At 39.7% G+C, this 18,315-nt stretch overlaps 1 protein-coding gene across 1 annotated transcript; it reads left to right on the forward strand.

The window, feature by feature from the left end:
* Positions 1-16,847: 16,847 nt before the first annotated feature.
* On the forward strand, positions 16,848-18,032 carry LOC130070914 (interferon-inducible GTPase 5-like). Its single transcript, XM_056235498.1, has one exon. The coding sequence runs from the start codon at positions 16,848-16,850 to the stop codon at positions 17,967-17,969; it is 1,122 nt and encodes a 373-aa protein (XP_056091473.1). The 3' UTR covers positions 17,970-18,032.
* The last annotated feature ends 283 nt before the right edge of the window (positions 18,033-18,315 follow it).

The following is an 18,315-nucleotide window of genomic DNA, read 5'->3' on the forward strand; positions in this document are numbered from 1 at the left end:
GGGTTAAGATACTCTCTGAATTACTTTTTTCTTTACTAGTAAACGCCCACATTTCTAAGAATTTTCTTAGAATTTTGTCACTAGGAGCTACTCTTTGCATTAAGATTCTTTATGAATACGGGCCCAGATTTACTGAACCATTAAGGGTGTTTTCTTGCTTCTCTCTTAACTTCTATTCTTTGAGTGTGTTTCTGAGACTGATTAAACACAATGTGTGTGAGAACACAAAAGGACACTAAACACTAAGCAGTAAGGAGACTCTTCAGGACCAAGAAAAATGTAAAATGGCAAAGCCAGAATTTCTCAGGATGAGTTCATGTGTTCAGTGTGTCTGGACATACTGGATATAACCTGTATCCTTTCAGTGAAACGGGTGTAAAATCAGACGGTCGATAGGCGCGAGGCCACGCGTGAAATGCTAGCGGGCTAAAAGGCTAGTAGCCGGGATTCGGCTACTAAATACAGTAAATACTAATTTACTGTATTTACTGTTTAAGTTTTTTTTGTGTTTGGAGCTCCGTCGAATTGATTCATTAATCCTTGATTTTCTTCTTTACCAATCATTTATAAACAAGCACTTTCTATTTTTATATCGTGTGAACTTATCCTCGATACTATTCCCCATAAAAAACAATCGGATTGCTTTGATATCGCTACTTAGATCCAACTTTGCGAATCCCGGCTACGAGCCTTTTAGCCCGCTAGCATTTCACGCGTGGCCTCGCGCCTATCGACTGTCTGATTTTACACCCGTTTCACTGAAAGGATACAGGTTATATCCAGCATTCCAGTCCTAAATTAGTAGTGATATTGGTAGTATCACTACTAATTTACTGTTCATCTGTTATAATGGCGAACATATCGGATGTGTGTCTAACGTTACCTCTGAGTGCAGGTGAGGACACATTCGAGCTGATTTCGGTACGATTGGAGCTGGAATCGGTGGAGAAACAGATCCGTGGTCTGCTGGAGAAACAAGCCGAGCTGCGGGATCGGCGATCAGCGCTTGAAACGTCACGTGCCGATGCTCACAAGTCAGTGGTTAGTAACTTTTTGTGGTTAGTAAGGGTAAGGTGCGCACTCACTGCTTTCCTGGTGCTCGTGTTCTTGATGTCGCCGCACAGGTTCCCGAGATCCTGAACGGTGACGAGCGCGTCGGAGCTGTTGTGCTGCACGCGGGAACGAACGACATCAGGCTGCGGCAGACGGAGGTTCTGAAGAAGGACTACAGGAGCCTGATCGAGACGGTACGCAGCACAGCGCCTGAGGCAACGATCATCATGTCTGGACCGCTCCCCACGTACCGACTAGGACATGAAAGGTTCAGTAGATTATTTGCACTAAATGAATGGTTAATTTCATTGTGTAATGAACAGAAACTGCTCTTTGTAAATAACTGGAATTTGTTCTGGGAGCGACCTAGGCTCTACCGTGCTGATGGCCTGCACCCCAGAAGAATCGGAGCGGCTGTTCTGTCGGACAACATCTCCAAGACGTTACACACCAACTGACTAGTAAGTCAAAGTCCAAATCACAGTCTTTGCTGTCCCAACTTAATTGATATAAGTAGTGTAGAACATTATATAGAAACTGTGTCTATTCCTCGTCTAGTGAGGCCAAACAATAAATCTAGTGTAGGATCTAGGAAAAATCTTATTGTAATTAAACCAGAAAATCTAAATATCAGTGAACAAAAACAATTTCTAAAGCTAGGTCTTCTAAACATTAGATCGCTCACACCTAAGGCGGTTATTGTAAATGAAATGGTCACAGATAATAGCTTCGATGTACTTTGCCTTACTGAAACCTGGCTTAAACCAAATGAGTATTTCGGTCTAAATGAGTCTACTCCGCCAGGATACAGTTATAAGCATGAGCCCCGTCTGATCGGTCGTGGCGGCGGTGTTGCAACAATCTATAGAGATATTCTTAATGTTACTCAGAAAACAGGTCACAGGTTTAATTCGTTTGAAGTACTTGTGCTAAATGTTACGCTCTTAGATGTAAGAAAGAAATCCCTATTATCTCTAGCCTTGGCGACCGTATATAGACCTCCAGGGCCTTATGCTGATTTCCTAAGAGAGTTTGCAGACTTTCTCTCAGATCTATTGGTCAATGTCGATAAAGCAATAATTGTTGGAGATTTTAACATACACGTAGATAACACAAATGATGCGTTAGGGACTGCGTTTACAGATTTATTAAACTGCTTTGGGGTCAAGCAAAACGTCAGTGGTCCCACTCATCGTCTAAATCATACACTAGATTTAATTATATCATACGGAACCGATCCAACCGATATAGATATTATACCGCAAAGTGATGATCTCACTGATCATTGTATGGTAACGTGCATAATACGTACTGCTGAAATTTGTCATGTTGCGCCACGTTATCGACCAGGCAGAACAATCCTTCCAATCACTATAGATAGATTCTCAAATAGCTTACCTGATCTATCTCAGCTGCTCAGTGAACCCAAACAAACAGATGAACTAGAGGAAATGACCAGCAGTTTGAGCACCATTTTCTCTAGTACATTAGATATTGTTGCACCAATTAGATTAAAAAAGGTTAGAGAGAAAACTAAAGCACCATGGTACAATAGTACTACACATGTTATCAAGAGAGAAACTCGTAACTTAGAGCGTAAATGGAAACAAACTAATTTAGAGGTCTTTAGAATCGCGTGGAAAGACAGTATGTCACGTTATAAAAAGGCTCTAAAAGCAGCCAGGGCTGAGCATCTCCGCAAACTAATAGAAAATAACCAAAATAATCCAAGGTTTTTAATCCAAGGTTAACACCGTGGCTAGACTAACAAATAAACAGACATCACCAGGGCAAAATATTCCGTTACAGTATAGTTGTAATGATTTTATGAATTACTTCAATGAGAAAATAGAAAGCATCCTGTGGTGAGCAGGACGGCCGAGGGACGTGAGAGAACGTCGCGAGGCCGGTGGTGCGATTGCTAATGAGCAGCACCTGTAAAGCACACCGGTCTCGCATCTCTCACGGAGGAGCGGAAGCATAAAGGGGGAGCGACGAAGTGTATGAGCGAGAGAGGAACAGGCCTGCTTTTGTTTGTGTTTTGTTTTATTTTATTTTGGTAGCCAGCAGTCGTCCGTGAGGGGCTGCTGGCAGGTAGTTATATTTTATTTTGGGTAGCCAGCAGTTCCGTGAGGGACTGCTGGCAGGTATTGTGTTTATTTCATTTAAAATAAAGTTTTATTTTGATTGTCCGCCGGTTCCCGCTTCCTTCTTCCCTGAACATTGCTACACATCCAAAATACAATTGTAAATGTACAATCCTCTATGGTGTCTTATGATTCAGCCTCAACTATGGCCCCTCTGGAACAACTACACCGCTTTACAACTATAGGACAGGAAGAGCTAAATAAACTTATCTTTGCATCTAAACCAACAACATGTTTATTAGATCCAATACCCACTAAACTACTGAAACCAGTGTAGTGGAAGAGCCTCTTCTCAATATTATTAACTCGTCTTTATTTTTAGGTCATGTTCCAAAAATATTCAAGCTGGCAGTAATAAAACCTCTTATTAAGAAACCGCAATTAGATCCAAATAACTTAGCAAATTACAGACCCATTTCAAATCTTCCATTTATGTCTAAAATACTAGAAAAAATTGTGTCCGCTCAATTGTGCTCTTTCTTGCAAGAAAATGAGATACATGAAAAATTTCAGTCAGGATTCAGACTGCATCATAGCACAGAAACTGCGCTAGTTAAAATTACAAATGATTTACTTTTAGCTTCTGACCAAGGCTGTATCTCAATACTAGTTCTACTCGATCTTAGCGCTGCGTTCGACACTATAGATCATAAAATACTCTTGGATCGACTACAAAACTACACTGGTGTTCAGGGACAGGCATTAAGCTGGTTCAGATCGTACTTATCAGACCATTTTGTTTGTTTAAATGGGGAAAAAGATAACGTCAGTAAACTATGGAGTGCCGCAAGGATCGGTGTTAGGCCCTCTGCTGTTCTCAATATGCTGCCACTTGGTAATATTATAAGAAAACATGGAATTAATTTCCACTGTTATGCTGATGACACTCATTTATATATTTTATCACGACCAGATGAAAACACTAACTTATCTAAATTGACAGAGTGTCTTAAAGATATAAAATGCTGGATGACGTGTAATTTCCTGCTATTAAATCCAGATAAAACGGAGGTATTACTTATTGGTCCAAAAAACTACCCACAAAATCTCTTACAATACAACTTTAATTTAGAAGGATGTCCTGTTACCTTATCGACTACAGTAAAAGACCTGGGTGTTATACTAGACCTGAAAACAGGCGCGCTCAACTCCCAAGACGTTTTATGGGTGCGAGTTATAAAACAGTAATCAAAATAAAGATGAAAAACCGCACTCTCTAGTTGCATCTCATAAATATTTATTTACCATGTCCACACAGACGCGTTTCGGCCTAAGCCATCATCAGTGACACTCACTGATGATGGCTTGTTTTTCATCTTTATTTTGTTATACTAGACCGCAACTTGTCTTTCGAAAATCATATTTCATATGTTACAAGAACTGCCTTTTTCCACCTTAGAAACATTGCTGAATTACGTAACATGCTATCTGTTTCTGATGCAGAAAAGTTAGTTCATGCATTCATGACCTCGAGACTAGATTACTGTAATGCTTTATTAGCTGGTTGTCCTGTATCCTTAATAAACAAGCTACAGTTAGTCCAAAATGCAGCTGCTAGAGTTCTTACTAGATCAAGAAAATATGATCATATAACACCAATTTTATCATCTCTACACTGGTTACCTATTAAGTTACGTATCAATTACAAAGTATTACTACTGACCTATAAAGCCCTAAATGGTTTAGCTCCTGTGTATATAATGGACATTCTATCGCCCTACAATCCATCGCGTTCTTTAAGATCCCTAAATTCGAGGCTTCTGGTCATTCCTAGGATCTAAGTCCACTAAAGGAGGGAGGGCGTTCTCACATTTAGCTTCTAAACTCTGGAATAGCCTTCCTGATACTGTTCGTTGCTCAGACTCGCTCACCCAGTTCAAAACTAGATTAAAGACGCATCTCTTCAGCCAAGCATTCACATAATGCTTACCTTTTATACTACTGTTGAATCAGATCAAATGCATTAATATTATGAACAGCAGCAACGCTAATTATTTCCCATCTGCCTTTCTGCTGTTATCTCGGGACGCTAGTCCCGAGGTAAATAGCGTTCGTCAGCTCCAGTTTGTATCCAGCCTCTCACGGAGAATTCAGATGCCCCAACACCTGCGATGTGTTACATGTGTGTCCTGTGTTTCCCCCTGTTTAGTATTTTTGGTTCAGTCCAGTGTCCCAGTTTTCCCGCTCCTCGTTTGTGTTCAGTTCATTCACCTGTTTCTAGTTAATTTGCCCCAGCTGTGTCTTGTTCCCATGATCCATTCTCTGTGTATGTAAACCCTGTGTTCTCCCTCACTCCTTGTCGGTTCTCGTTTGTATATGGTGCGTTTATGTCAAGTGTGTGTATGTGCTACTGAGTTTTTGTCTATTAAATCCTGTTTTCCTGGTATCCTCGTCTCCTCGTGCTTCCAGCCATACACCATCCGTAACACGATGAGATGACTAAACGCCTGTGAAGAGACGACTCAACGCCTGTGAAGAGACGACTCAACGCCGGCGATATGTTATGCCCTAAATTAATACATGATGATTAACTAACTGTATTTTCTATGTACATTTCTGAAATGCACTTTCTGTAAAGCTGCTTTTTCACAATATGTATTGTGAAAAGCGCTATACAAATAAATTTGAATTGAATTGAATTGAACTAACCGTTTTATAATCACCCTTAAATAATGAAAATCACTCAAATCACAGTGCACACACACTAGCACACACACCGATTAATGTCAGTGAAGAGCACGACACACAGTGAAGGATGCCACCACCCAAAGAAGGTCACTCGTCTGCCCCCCGTGCCCAGACCCTGCCGACAACAAGAGAGAGACATTAAAATAGAGCAGAGATATGCATAAGCAAAACAATAATTCGACAATACAAAGTATAACTCAAATGCAGTTCCAGGAAGGAACCACCTACTCTGTCCTACCCAGGTCTGCACAAATCAAGATCAAATAACAAAAAACCCAAAAGCATAAACAAATTCAAATTAAAAAACACTATAAACAAATGACTAAATAAATTCGGCTGTAGAGCTCAACCGTAGTAATAGTTAAATGAAACCAATGTATATCCAATAATCCCAGTAAATGAACTGAAACCAAAATACAAATTAAAAAATACCAAACTGTTTGAAACTGATTAAAGAAAATAAACCAGAAAAGGAAAAACTGATTAAAGAAATAAACCAGAAAAAGGAAAACAGAAGAAACTTAAAGCATAACACTGAGACACACTTTTGCAACCAGAGCTCAGAAAGCACAGAACATCATAATTAAACTCGTCGGCAGAGAATGCGGAGAGACTTTAGACTATGTAAAACAAACAGATCAGTACCCGCTCAGTTGAAGCAACCCATAGAAACCTCATTCCCCAACCGGCAACACACCAGTAAACAGCACGAGTCAGTGGCTAGAAGCTTCAGCGGTCTTTTTGACTGACATTACGTCAACACTCCACTCCAACACAAGCCGCAGCAGCAGCGCATCAATGACGTCACAGGCCCCCGAAAGTGACACACACCTAAGACTGGCACCCCGTGCTCTTATACACCCATGGTCACAGTCCATTGGCCCAACCTTAAAACACGAAAATAGGAGGGGTAATAGCCCATCCTGTCAGATATTTACCGTAAAACTTCAAATAATAGCGAGTCCCAAATAGACGCCTGTCTCTTTTACACGCCTGGTGTGGCTGCAGGTTTGGGTAAATAAAGGCCGGTCTCAAATAGAGGTCGGGTCTGTTTTTTAGTTTCGGTTTGTATTTAATCTTCTAAAACCCGTCAGATCGTCCACTTTTTGGCGGCCGCCAAAGCACATTTTTGTCCCGCCAAAGCCTTTTTTGATCGATGAGTGATGTAGAATAGAATGACTGCTGCGCATGACAGGGCGCATAACGAGCAGAAAGAGAGAGAGAGAGAGAGAGCCCCGGCCACTCTCACGTCTTCAAAGAACACGAGCGCTGTCTTGCTCTCTCTCCCTCGCGCATATTAATCAAAATCAATTGACACGATAGTAAAAGGTCGGAAGACAGCAGTTTCACGTGGAGCATTTGGAGATTTTTAGAGATTAGAGACTCTAGGCTTACACTCAATGAACAACATCTCAACACTAAATTATAAAGGCCTGTCTCATATAGACGCCTGTCTCAAATACAAGCCGGTGCAGTTCGGCGATTTGGGAAAATAAAAGCCCGGGCTACTATTTGAAGTTTTACGTTATGCAATCTTGCCTTTCTCGCCACCTTGGCTTACACACATGTGAAAATTTAATGCTTTTGTTTCGTCTGATGAACAATAAAGCTTTTGAATCGTAACACAATTGTGCACGTTATCATCATAACAATACTGTCAAAAATGGTAAATGTTTAACAACGTAAAAAAGCGCCCGTGAAGCGCAAATATCTCTGTGAAAACTCAACGGATTTGGCGGGCACCAAACTCGTTGGAACCGTCTAGTCGAACTGAAAATATAAAATAACAGAGTTTGAAGAGGAAACTTTAGTGGCCAAAAGTAATGCCTCGTCCTCGGTAGCCTGGAAATACTTTGGCTTTAAACCAACAGATGTTGCAAAGGCTAATGCACTATGCAAATTGCGTAGAATGGTGGTAAGCCGCTCAAAAGGCAAAACAACAAACCTATATTCACATCTTAAGAACCACCACAAGCCACTTTACGATGAGTGCATGACACTACCCCCCAAAAAAACACAGCTAACGTTAGCCAAACAAGCCTCGCTAGCGAGTGCTTTTGCTAGTGGCACAAAGTACGAGAAAAACTCAAAGAGACATACCGAAATCACCAATGCTATAACATCTTATTTGGCCAAAGATATGATGTAGTAGTGGGAAGTTCGGATCATTTCACTGACTCGGATCTTTGAGTCTCGTTCAGCAAAATGAACGAATCTTTTTTCGAGTCATTTCGTTCATTTCAGCATAATATAATTAAAATGGCATGTTAAATATCCCAACACATCTAGTACTTACAAAAATGTTGATTACATTTGTAAAAAGAATAAAAATACACTATAGGGTAATGCAGCCAAAGCCAAATTATAAGAAACCGAAATTTTTATTAATTGATTAGTTGTTGGGTCTTAAAGCAGCACTCAGTAAGAATTCCGTTTTTGTCAAACAGCGACCCCTAGAGTCGCTGTGGAGTACTTGTACTGTCGTGAATAGCACTCACGCAGAGATGGCTCGCGCTCACGGCCGGATCCCCTCCCCCTGTACACCGGTACCTGTTCAGTAGGATGGACGCTGTAACGACTGGAAATAAGGTATGGCCCCTTTAAGAGCTGCGCGCGCCCAACACCACATGTATACGTCGCCGGCCCAAAGTTGCAAGGGTGGTTTTGCGGCTCACAGGCACCAGGGGGGTGCGAGACGACCACCATTCAACATGAAATCAGTAATATAAACATGACAATGACTCCAAAGCTGTTCGGTTAAGGTAAAAAAGTTACTTAGTTCACCTTTAAGTACAGGCTATTGTCTGATTCTGTTAGTTCACCTCACCTCCTGATCCGAGACGTTCTTTCCTTTGCAACTTCATATTTATCAGGTTTGTTCTCCTCTCGTGTGTCGACGTTAGTTGTCGACTCGTCAGTGTCTGACTCTGATCTGTGCTGTCTGCTGGGCCGTGCCGTGTGTGATACAGCAGGGCCGGAAAGAGTAATGATTAGTTCATCTTTCGAGTCTCGAGTTCGGGTTCGGCCGGGTCCGAGTCTTTCGCTCTTCCTGTCAGTCCCATAGAGACTATGCTGTCAGAGAAGTGAGATTATTAAAGAGAAATGATTACCGTATTTTCCGCACTATACGGCGCACCGGATTATAAGGCGCACCTTCAATGAATGACCTATTTTAGAACATTTTTCATATATAGGGCGCACCGGATTATAAGGCGCATAAGATACTGCAGTCAAACGTTTGACTGGGTTTGCGAATGCATCCACTAGATGTCAACAAATGTCAACAAAAAAGTCAAACTTTATTAAGCTTACTGACAACTCCGTTCACTCCCATGGTAACGTTGTTCAAACGTTAAAGGAAAACTCCGGTCAATTTTAACATTGAGCTCATTTTTTGTAAATTTGGAGAGCTGTCAGTACAGATAACAACGACAAAAACCGGTGTTGCCTACACCGTGTTATCCTCTTTTTAAAATTAGCACCCTGTTGACTTAAACAGGAAAAGTTTTAAACCTGATTTTAGCCTCTTAACAACCTTAATGTGTCATTACAAGTGCACAGCCATGTGAGTGAACACGGTGAATCTGACTCCAGTAAATGTGAAAGATATGAATAAAAATGATGTTTATTCAGCCAGCTCACATACCCGTATTTAATTCCTGTTTTCGGTCGAAGTCCACAGTAGGCGATTGTCGAGTGCACGCGCACTCGACAATCTCTATGGGACTGACAGGAAGAACGAAAGACTCGGACCCGGCTGAACCCGAACTCGAGACTCGAAAGATGAACTAATCATTTCTCTTTCCGGTACTGACAGCATAGCCTCTATAGGACTGACAGGAAGAACGAAAGACTCGGACCCGGCTGAACCCGAACTCGAGACTCGAAAGATGAACTAATCATTACTCTTTCCGGTACTGACAGCATAGCCTCTATGGGACTGACAGGAAGAACGAAAGACTCGAACCCGGCCGAACCCGAACTCGAGACTCGAAAGATGAACTAATCATTTCTCTTTCCGGTACTGACAGCATAGCCTCTATAGGACTGACAGGAAGAACGAAAGACTCGGACCCGGCTGAACCCGAACTCGAGACTCGAAAGATGAACTAATCATTTCTCTTTCCGGTACTGACAGCATAGCCTCTATGGGACTGACAGGAAGAACGAAAGACTCGGACCCGGCCGAACCCGAACTCGAGACTCGAAAGATGAACTAATCATTTCTCTTTCCGGTACTGACAGCATAGCCTCTATGGGACTGACAGGAAGAACGAAAGACTCGGACCCAGCCGAACTCGAGACTCGAAAGATGAACTAATCATTCCTCTTTCCGGTACTGACAGCATAGCCTCTATGGGACTGACAGGAAGAACGAAAGACTCGGACCCGGCTGAACCTGAACTCGAGACTCGAAAGATGAACTAATCATTTCTCTTTCCGGTACTGACAGCATAGCCTCTATGGGACTGACAGGAAGAACGAAAGACTCAGACCCAGCTGAACCCGAACTCGAGACTCGAAAGATGAACTAATCATTTCTCTTTCCGGTACTGACAGCATAGCCTCTATGGGACTGACAGGAAGAACGAAAGACTCGGACCCGGTCGAACCCGAAGACTCGAGAGAGATGAACTAATCATTTCCAGTACATATTCAGAAACCATATGTTGCGCAATGCGCATGCGCGGTCAACACAAAATGAACGAATCACTCTCTGAGACAACTCGGTAGTCCCGAGTCATATTAAAGATTCGTTCAAAATGAACGAATCGTTCATGAACGACACATCACTAATATGATGCCCATCCACGCAGTGGAAAAAAAGCTTCAGCAAATGCCTTCAGACTTCCTACTTCCCCGAGGACCACACGGGACAAAACATCTCCGTTGGCCTAAGGGATGCCCTGGATTCATGGGGGTTGCGTCCAGTGCATCAGGTGGCTATAACGACTGACAACGGGAGCAATATAAAGAAGGCTGCGGAACTCAACAAATGGCAGAGGCTACAATGTTTTGGACACCTGTTGCACAATGCTGTTGGTAATTATTAAATTATTTGTAACTTTCATTAAATTTATAAGGGATGGGATTTTTATTAATGTATACACTGACATAATATTGTATAGATCTCGAAGCTGACACAATCATATATTTATTTTATATGATACATTGCAATAAAACTGAAAAAAATAGACCCATTTAAATAAACCTTTATTTCTTTTTCACTAGTATTTGTTGCTATAACTTGTTTTAATAGATGGAAGAAGAGGAAAGCTTTGACAGAGGCACAGAAGGAGCTCAACCTTCCAGAGCACGCACTGGTTACAGAATGCCAAACCAGACGGGGATCCAAGCAGCACATGATTGAAAGGGTGCTGGAGCAGCAGAAGGCGGTGGCTTCGGTTCTCTCGGCCGACAAGAACCACAAGCACTTGGTACCGACATGGCAGGACATTGACGTTCTCGAATCCATCAACAAGGCCCTTTCTCCCCTGCAGGACTTCACTGATGCACTGTCGGGGGAGAGCTACGTCAGCGTATCTTTTATATAAATTATTCCACCAAAATAGCTTATCTTTGTAAAATGCCATTTTTGCATTAAGATACATTTGATATGATCTAAAAAAGTACATATTTACATCAGTCAATCAAGCATTTTTAGTAATTAAGGTTTTGTTATTAATATTGTACATATATAAATCCTATAAAATCCATGATATATCCTTTCAAATAGCTTGTAAAATATACATCAAATAAAAGAAATTAGGTGTCTATTTTCTAATAAATAAAACTAATAAAACTAGGTGCTGCAAAACCCACTCTAAACCATCCGGCCTCCTGGTTTGTGTGTCCTGAAATATATGTGGGCACTGCAGGGCGGCAGCTGGATCTATTTAATGGATCCTGGTATTGAACAGCTGTTAGGAGACAAGGAAATAGGTAAGTTTGTTGAACAGTTAAAGCCCCGGGAAAGCCCCACAACAGTTAAAGCCCCGGGAAAGCCCCACAACAGTTAAAGCCCCGGGGTGGCTTTGCCAAGCCCTAACCGTTGGTGGACGGCCCGCCCCATTACCTTTTTAAAGACTCCTTGGCTGCAGCTGAGCTGTACGATAGAGAACACAAGTTTATGGAAATCGACTATACGTTTTGAAAAAGTTCAAGGTATGTTCAAAATGCACCACACTCTATGACTAGATAATAATATATGACCAATTTATAATTTTTTATATATATTTTGTTTCATATGGGTTCATTCTTATGTTCTGTCTTTTATTACTTTTACAGCAGCTCACAGCTCAATTTAAAGGATCGTCAGACTCTATATCTCCTTGTAAACTTGTTTTCTCAAACTACACTGAAAAGAAACATAAAACATCGTCAGCATCCAGGTGTCTCACTACTCCAGCTGGAACCAAGAATTTAAGGTAACTATAAATCTTAAAAAAAACAAACAAACAAAAAAACATTATTGATAAGTAAGTAATATGTCTCTCATTAAAAGTAGCAACCAAGTATCTTTAAATTTACACTATTTTAGTTTATTAAATGTAATTGTATGATTTGTCACTTTCAACATTTCTTTATGTAGCCAATATTTGACACCACATTACAGTTAACTCATATATAATTTAAAGCACAGCAGAATACACTATAAAAAATTATTGTGATTTTAACGGTAAAAATGCTATGGTGAAAAACAGTTAATTTATTAACAGAAGGTTTCCGTGCTATATGGGCCATTCTACAGAATTGGTGCAAACTGCTGTCCCTCATCCAAAAAACACGTTTGAAAAGCATTTAATTATTAAAATATTAGATGTTTACTAAGATCCTTCAATTATCTATTGAAACCCACAATAATATTTAAGATATCAGTAAGCTTTATATATATATATATATATATATATATAATCATCATTTATGGGCTACTTTCAATTAGGAGGTGGCTGTCCCAAACCCTAACCCTTAAATTTCAACTTGTGAAAATGATATTGAAATTTTTTTTGCACATTTTTCCATTCTTGTTTTTTAAAAAATATATATATTTTTATATTTTTAAATTAAGTTAAAAAAAATATTTATTTTATATTTTATTTTTACATCATGAAACTTTATCAAAAAAAACGTGCGCTGCATTTTCATGTCACTACCAAAACAGTGAATGTTGTAGTCCATTGGCTGAGACTGATTTTAACCACACCCCTACATTTTTGATCAGGAAATATTCCTGTGTCCCCCTCTCTCATGTGCTATATGGTGAGTAGATTGATCCCATCATTTTGAGGTAAAAGTCTAAAAATCTGTGTGTAACTTTAAGGAATGTCACTACCAAACTCGTTTTTTTCTGCTACTGAGAAAACTTTTGTGGATGTTATTCCATAAAATGTAGTTGTTATATGTGTTCAACTGTTCTGGCCAGTGATTGCTAACTATTTGCTGATTAGCATCTTCGAGCTAGGCTCAAAAGTATCTAAAATTGTCACTACCAAAACAGTCACAACCGAAACATGCCTTGAAGTTTCGGTTGTGACATTATTGTTTTGGTAGTGACAAAAGGGAACACATAATCCTTTATTTGGAGGAATAAACTACATTTTAGTACAGTTATGCAAATAATTACTACTGTAGTATGTTTTAGTAGTGTTTTAGTATGCAAGATTCTGTAAGTAATGTTAATTTCTATGATTAACTTGACAGGGAGAATGACATAAAACTGAAACCCTAAAAAAAAACTGAAAAAAAAAAATTGAAACCCTACAACAGAGAGACAGAGAGAATACAAATAAGGGTTGAGGGAAGACCCAGTGAAGTACGAGGAATACTTAAGGAAAGAAAGAGAAATAAATAAGAAACGAAGGGAAGAAGGAAAGTTGAAGAGTATCAGTGAATTATATGACAGGGGGCAAAGACATGTCAGAAAAGCATGGAGGAAAAGACACAGGATGATGGTGAAAAGACAAAAAGAGGTGGAGACATTTTGCAGGGCTTCCACACCACCTAGCACTAACAGTGAGGGTGATCAGACACCAGTGCACATACACACTGGGGGAAAAGGTTGAAAACGAGCAAAAATCAGTAACTATAGAAGATGTTACACACACACTAGTGATGTATGTCTCGAGACCGGTCTTGGTCTCGAGACCGGTCTCGAGACCACTTTTACGTGGTCTCGGTCTTGTCACGGCCTTGACGGTCTTTGGTCTCGGTCTTGTCTTGGTCTCGGACCTCCCGGTCTTGTCTAGGTCTCGCTGTCTCAGACCGACATAGTGGTCAGGGGATTGAGCAATACAATACTACATTATCCACGACGATATCCGCAACGTATTGAAGCGCGCGTCCGAGTGAAGACAGTGCGGTGCGCGCGAGCCACGCGAGAAAACACTGTATCCGCGCCACTGATCGCAGCGGCAAGGAGCACTTTGATCACTTGATTTAAAAAACACATATCATGTACAGTTTTTGATATATTAATATTTAGTAAAACACATATCAGTGACATGATGGGTTTTACCTTCATTCAGGAGATTTTGGGTAACTGCACAACTGACAGATGACTTTGAGCGCACCGCCAACGGTGTGTGTGTGTGTGTGTAACCATAGCGACAAAAACGACCAACTTTCGGATTCTGCACTTAAGCCTATAATTTCGTTTTTAAAAATATAATTATGTATTTAAAAGTTGCAGAATGGATTCATTTGGAGACTTCGAAATCAGCAGAGATAGGCAGGCAAATGCAAAACAACATTTGACAAGTTATTGCTTAGCTTCAACAATAATGTTTTTTCCCCTCCGGTCTTGACTTGGTCTCGGTCTTAGTCTCGACTTGGTCTTGGTCTCGGCTTGGTCTGTCTTGGTCTTGGTCTTGGTCTTGTCTTGGTCTCGATACCATCTGGTCTTGGTAGTGTCTTGGTCTCGGTTTAGGCGGTCTCGACTACAAGTCTAACACACACACACACACACACACAGTTCAGTGGTTCTGGAGATTTATCTGAATGAGGAAAATTATTCTGAAATTAATGTTTTATGTAAACACGCACACACACACACACACACACACACACACACACACACACACACACACACACACACACACACACACACACACACACACAGTTCAGTGGTTCTGGAGATTTATCTGAATGACTCATAAACAAAATGTTGAAAATGTGAGAATAAAACAAAGTGGTTCTGAAACAGTCTACATTGTAAGTTTTTTTTTTTTTTAGGAAGAGAAATCTATGAGCATATCTCTTCTCACTTGCACCTCAAGACCCAAAGTATAGAATAGCTCTAGGTGTTCTTATAAGATTTACTGTCAGATGTGTGTCTGCTATATGTACTGACTGCATATGTGCATCATAGTTATTTATTTATATTAACATAAAATGTGGACAGTCTGATTCAGCCATGGCAAACTAAGTATTGTGGTCACTACCAAAACATTACTGTCACTACCAAAAATGTGCAGTCACTACCGTAACATGGGATGTTTTGTCAAAAATAAAGTATATTGAATTATCAACTAAGATGTTATGATAGTGTTTGGTTCAATGCTTTTTCAAACTAATGAATCCTTAACTTTGAAATCAGTACGATAAACTTTATGCCTTCTACAAAGAAAGATTGGGTTCAAAATACAACAAATCTCGTAAATTACACTTAAAATATTATTAAAATTATAATCTTTATTGATTTAACCTGTAAAAAATATTTTTTAAAAATAGAAAATGTATATATTTATAAGGTAGATGTAAACAAAATCTTAATAGGTCATTATAAGCTCTCTTAATAAATTATTTAATATTGTGTTTCGGTAGTGAAAAATTTGGGGAGAAGGAAAATATTTCAACATTTTCTGAAAATACAATATGAGAATTAACTGCACAATTACTAGAAAAGCGTACCTTGGATATTATACAATTTGCAAAATTTGTGGGGGGAAAACAAAAAAAAATTCAAGATGTTTCCAACTCTGACTTTGCACCAATTCTGTAGAATGGCCCACTGTAATAGTGACTCTCATCACCAATGTGTTTGGTTGTTGTCATTGTATTACAAAGGTACAAAACAGATATTAGTATTTCAATAGGTTGGTAAATTAACATTACATCAGTTAATAAAATTCTGTTTTTTACTGTACATTTCTAGCAACCACAGCTGCCAGTTTTTTACCGTATATTTAACAGATTTTTTTTACAGTGTGGATACAGTTTCTGAATATAAATATATTTAAAATAAAAAATAAAAAAATAAACCCTGACAGGGGAATCAGGACCCCAAGCTGGTTCTGCAAAGTATTGTGGGTTTACTATAACATTAGTTGACCCTTAGTGTCCCTTAACTTCATGGTAGTATTGTGCTGTTTATGTAAATGGACCCAATTATCAATGTTTTCTAATTTAATTTATGAAACGTGGTTTTATTTCCACTGACAGGGCAGAGAAACACAAAAGAAAAAAAGGTTAGAAGCTCTCCACTCAAAAGGTCAGTATAAAACCCTGTAACCATCAAATGCTACGTCTGTTTGATCCCTTTAATTGTAATGTACATCCTAAATAAGTTATCTGCCTTTAAATGTAACAATGCTTTCTGTTGACTCCATTTGTTAAACAAAGAGCATCAGGGTTAAATGTGGATCACACTACAGAAACTGTTGATTACTGTAATAACAGAAGTTATGAGTATTCTTACATTCTTCACCTTTCAAGAAATAAGTAATGCTGAAGGTGCTTCTATAACTTTTGCAGTTTAAAACATGGCAACTCAAGACTGTGCTGTACATCCTCTGCCTTTAAATGTAACAATGCTTTCTGTTGACTCCATTTGTTAAACAAAGAGCATCAGGGTTGAATGTGGATCACACTACAGAAACTGTTGATTACTGGAATAACTGAAATTATGAATATTCTTACATTCAACCTTCAGGTACTTCTATAACTTTTGCAGTTTAAAACATGGCGACTCAAGACTGTGCTGTTTCTAAGGCAGCAAACGAGAAAGAAACATCTGGCCAGTTGTTAAATGTCTCACTTGACATCGCTGTGACTGGAAAGACAGGATCTGGGAAATCCTCCTTTGTGAATCTCATTCGAGACCTAAGTGACAATGATAATGGAGCAGCACCTACTGGTGTCACAGAAACTACAACAGAGCGCACCATGTATGTGCATCCTACATTGCCAAATGTGAAAATCTGGGACCTGCCTGGAATAGGAACTCCAAATTTCAAAGCAAATAAATACCTTAAATCTGTCAAATTTAAAACCTATGATTTTTTCATTATCCTTAACTCAGAGAGGTTCACTGAGAATGACATCATGCTGGCTAAAGAAATAAGAAAACAGAAGAAATGTTTTTATTTTGTTCGTTCCAAGATTGACATCGACATCGATTCAGAGGTAAGGAGAAAAGGATTGAATGAGCAGGACGTTCTTGACAAAATAAGAAAGTACTGTGTGATAAACTTGAATAAACTGGGAAACGCTAAAGTTTTCTTGATATCGTCTGTTGATTCGGGGAAATATGATTTTGAAAAGCTTCAAAACACACTCGCAGATGATCTTCCGGTCCATAAACGAGCTGCTCTTCTTCTAGCTTGGCCAGTGTGCTCTGCTGCAACTCTTGAGAAGAAGATCAAGTTATTTGAAGAGCTGACCTGGGCTGCATCTCTTGCTTCTGCCGGTATAACAGTGACCCCTGTGCCTGGCACATCAGTAGCGTGTGATGCAGCCATTGCATTGCTTTTCCTTTCAAGGTGCTATTATGCATTTGGTTTGGATGACAAATCACTGAAAAGGCTTTCAGAAAAAGTGAACATACCCTTGCTGGAATATCGGGCTGAATCAAAGTTCGCTAATGCCATCCAAAAAAAAGAATTGAGCACACTACATGTTGGTGCGTCGGTTGTAGCAATGTCCACCGTTGCAGATTTGTTGAGTCTCCTTCCAGGTGTGGGCAGTGTTTGTGCTGCAGGGTTGTCCTTTGCTTCGACTCAGTGCCTCTTGAGAGAAGGATTAAAAGAACTGGCAAATACTGCTCGAGTAATCAGAAAAGCAGCTGGGCTGGACACAATCTAGTAACTCCTAGCTGGCCTGACCACGTCTTGTTGAAGAATGTCTGGGGTCTTAAGCCCGGAATACACTGCACTATTTTTGGCTGTCCTAGACGAAAGATTGCCTAATCGTACAATGAGAGAGGTTCAAAGACCACAGTGTCAGAAATTCAGCATGTTCATCGCACAGTGTATTTTTCTGAATTTTAAGGGAGGGGCCCACCAACCACGCTTAATAAATATACCTTAAATAATATTAAACCACGCTTAAGGAGATATCTCCACAGAAGTAAATTTAAGTGTTTATCTGAAATAAAGTTTGTACACAATCCAAATAAGCGAACAGATGAGTTATACAAAATTATTATTAC

This window comes from Rhinichthys klamathensis, unplaced genomic scaffold (assembly GCF_029890125.1).
Source record: "Rhinichthys klamathensis goyatoka isolate OS25496 unplaced genomic scaffold, OSU_Roscu_1.1 h1tg000018l_1, whole genome shotgun sequence".
Taxonomy (NCBI): Eukaryota; Metazoa; Chordata; class Actinopteri; order Cypriniformes; family Leuciscidae; genus Rhinichthys; species Rhinichthys klamathensis.

Excerpts from the sequence above, each read along its gene's own strand:
- LOC130070914 (XM_056235498.1), top strand. The coding sequence starts at position 16,848 with ATGGCGACTCAAGACTGTGCTGTTTCTAAGGCAGCAAACGAGAAAGAA.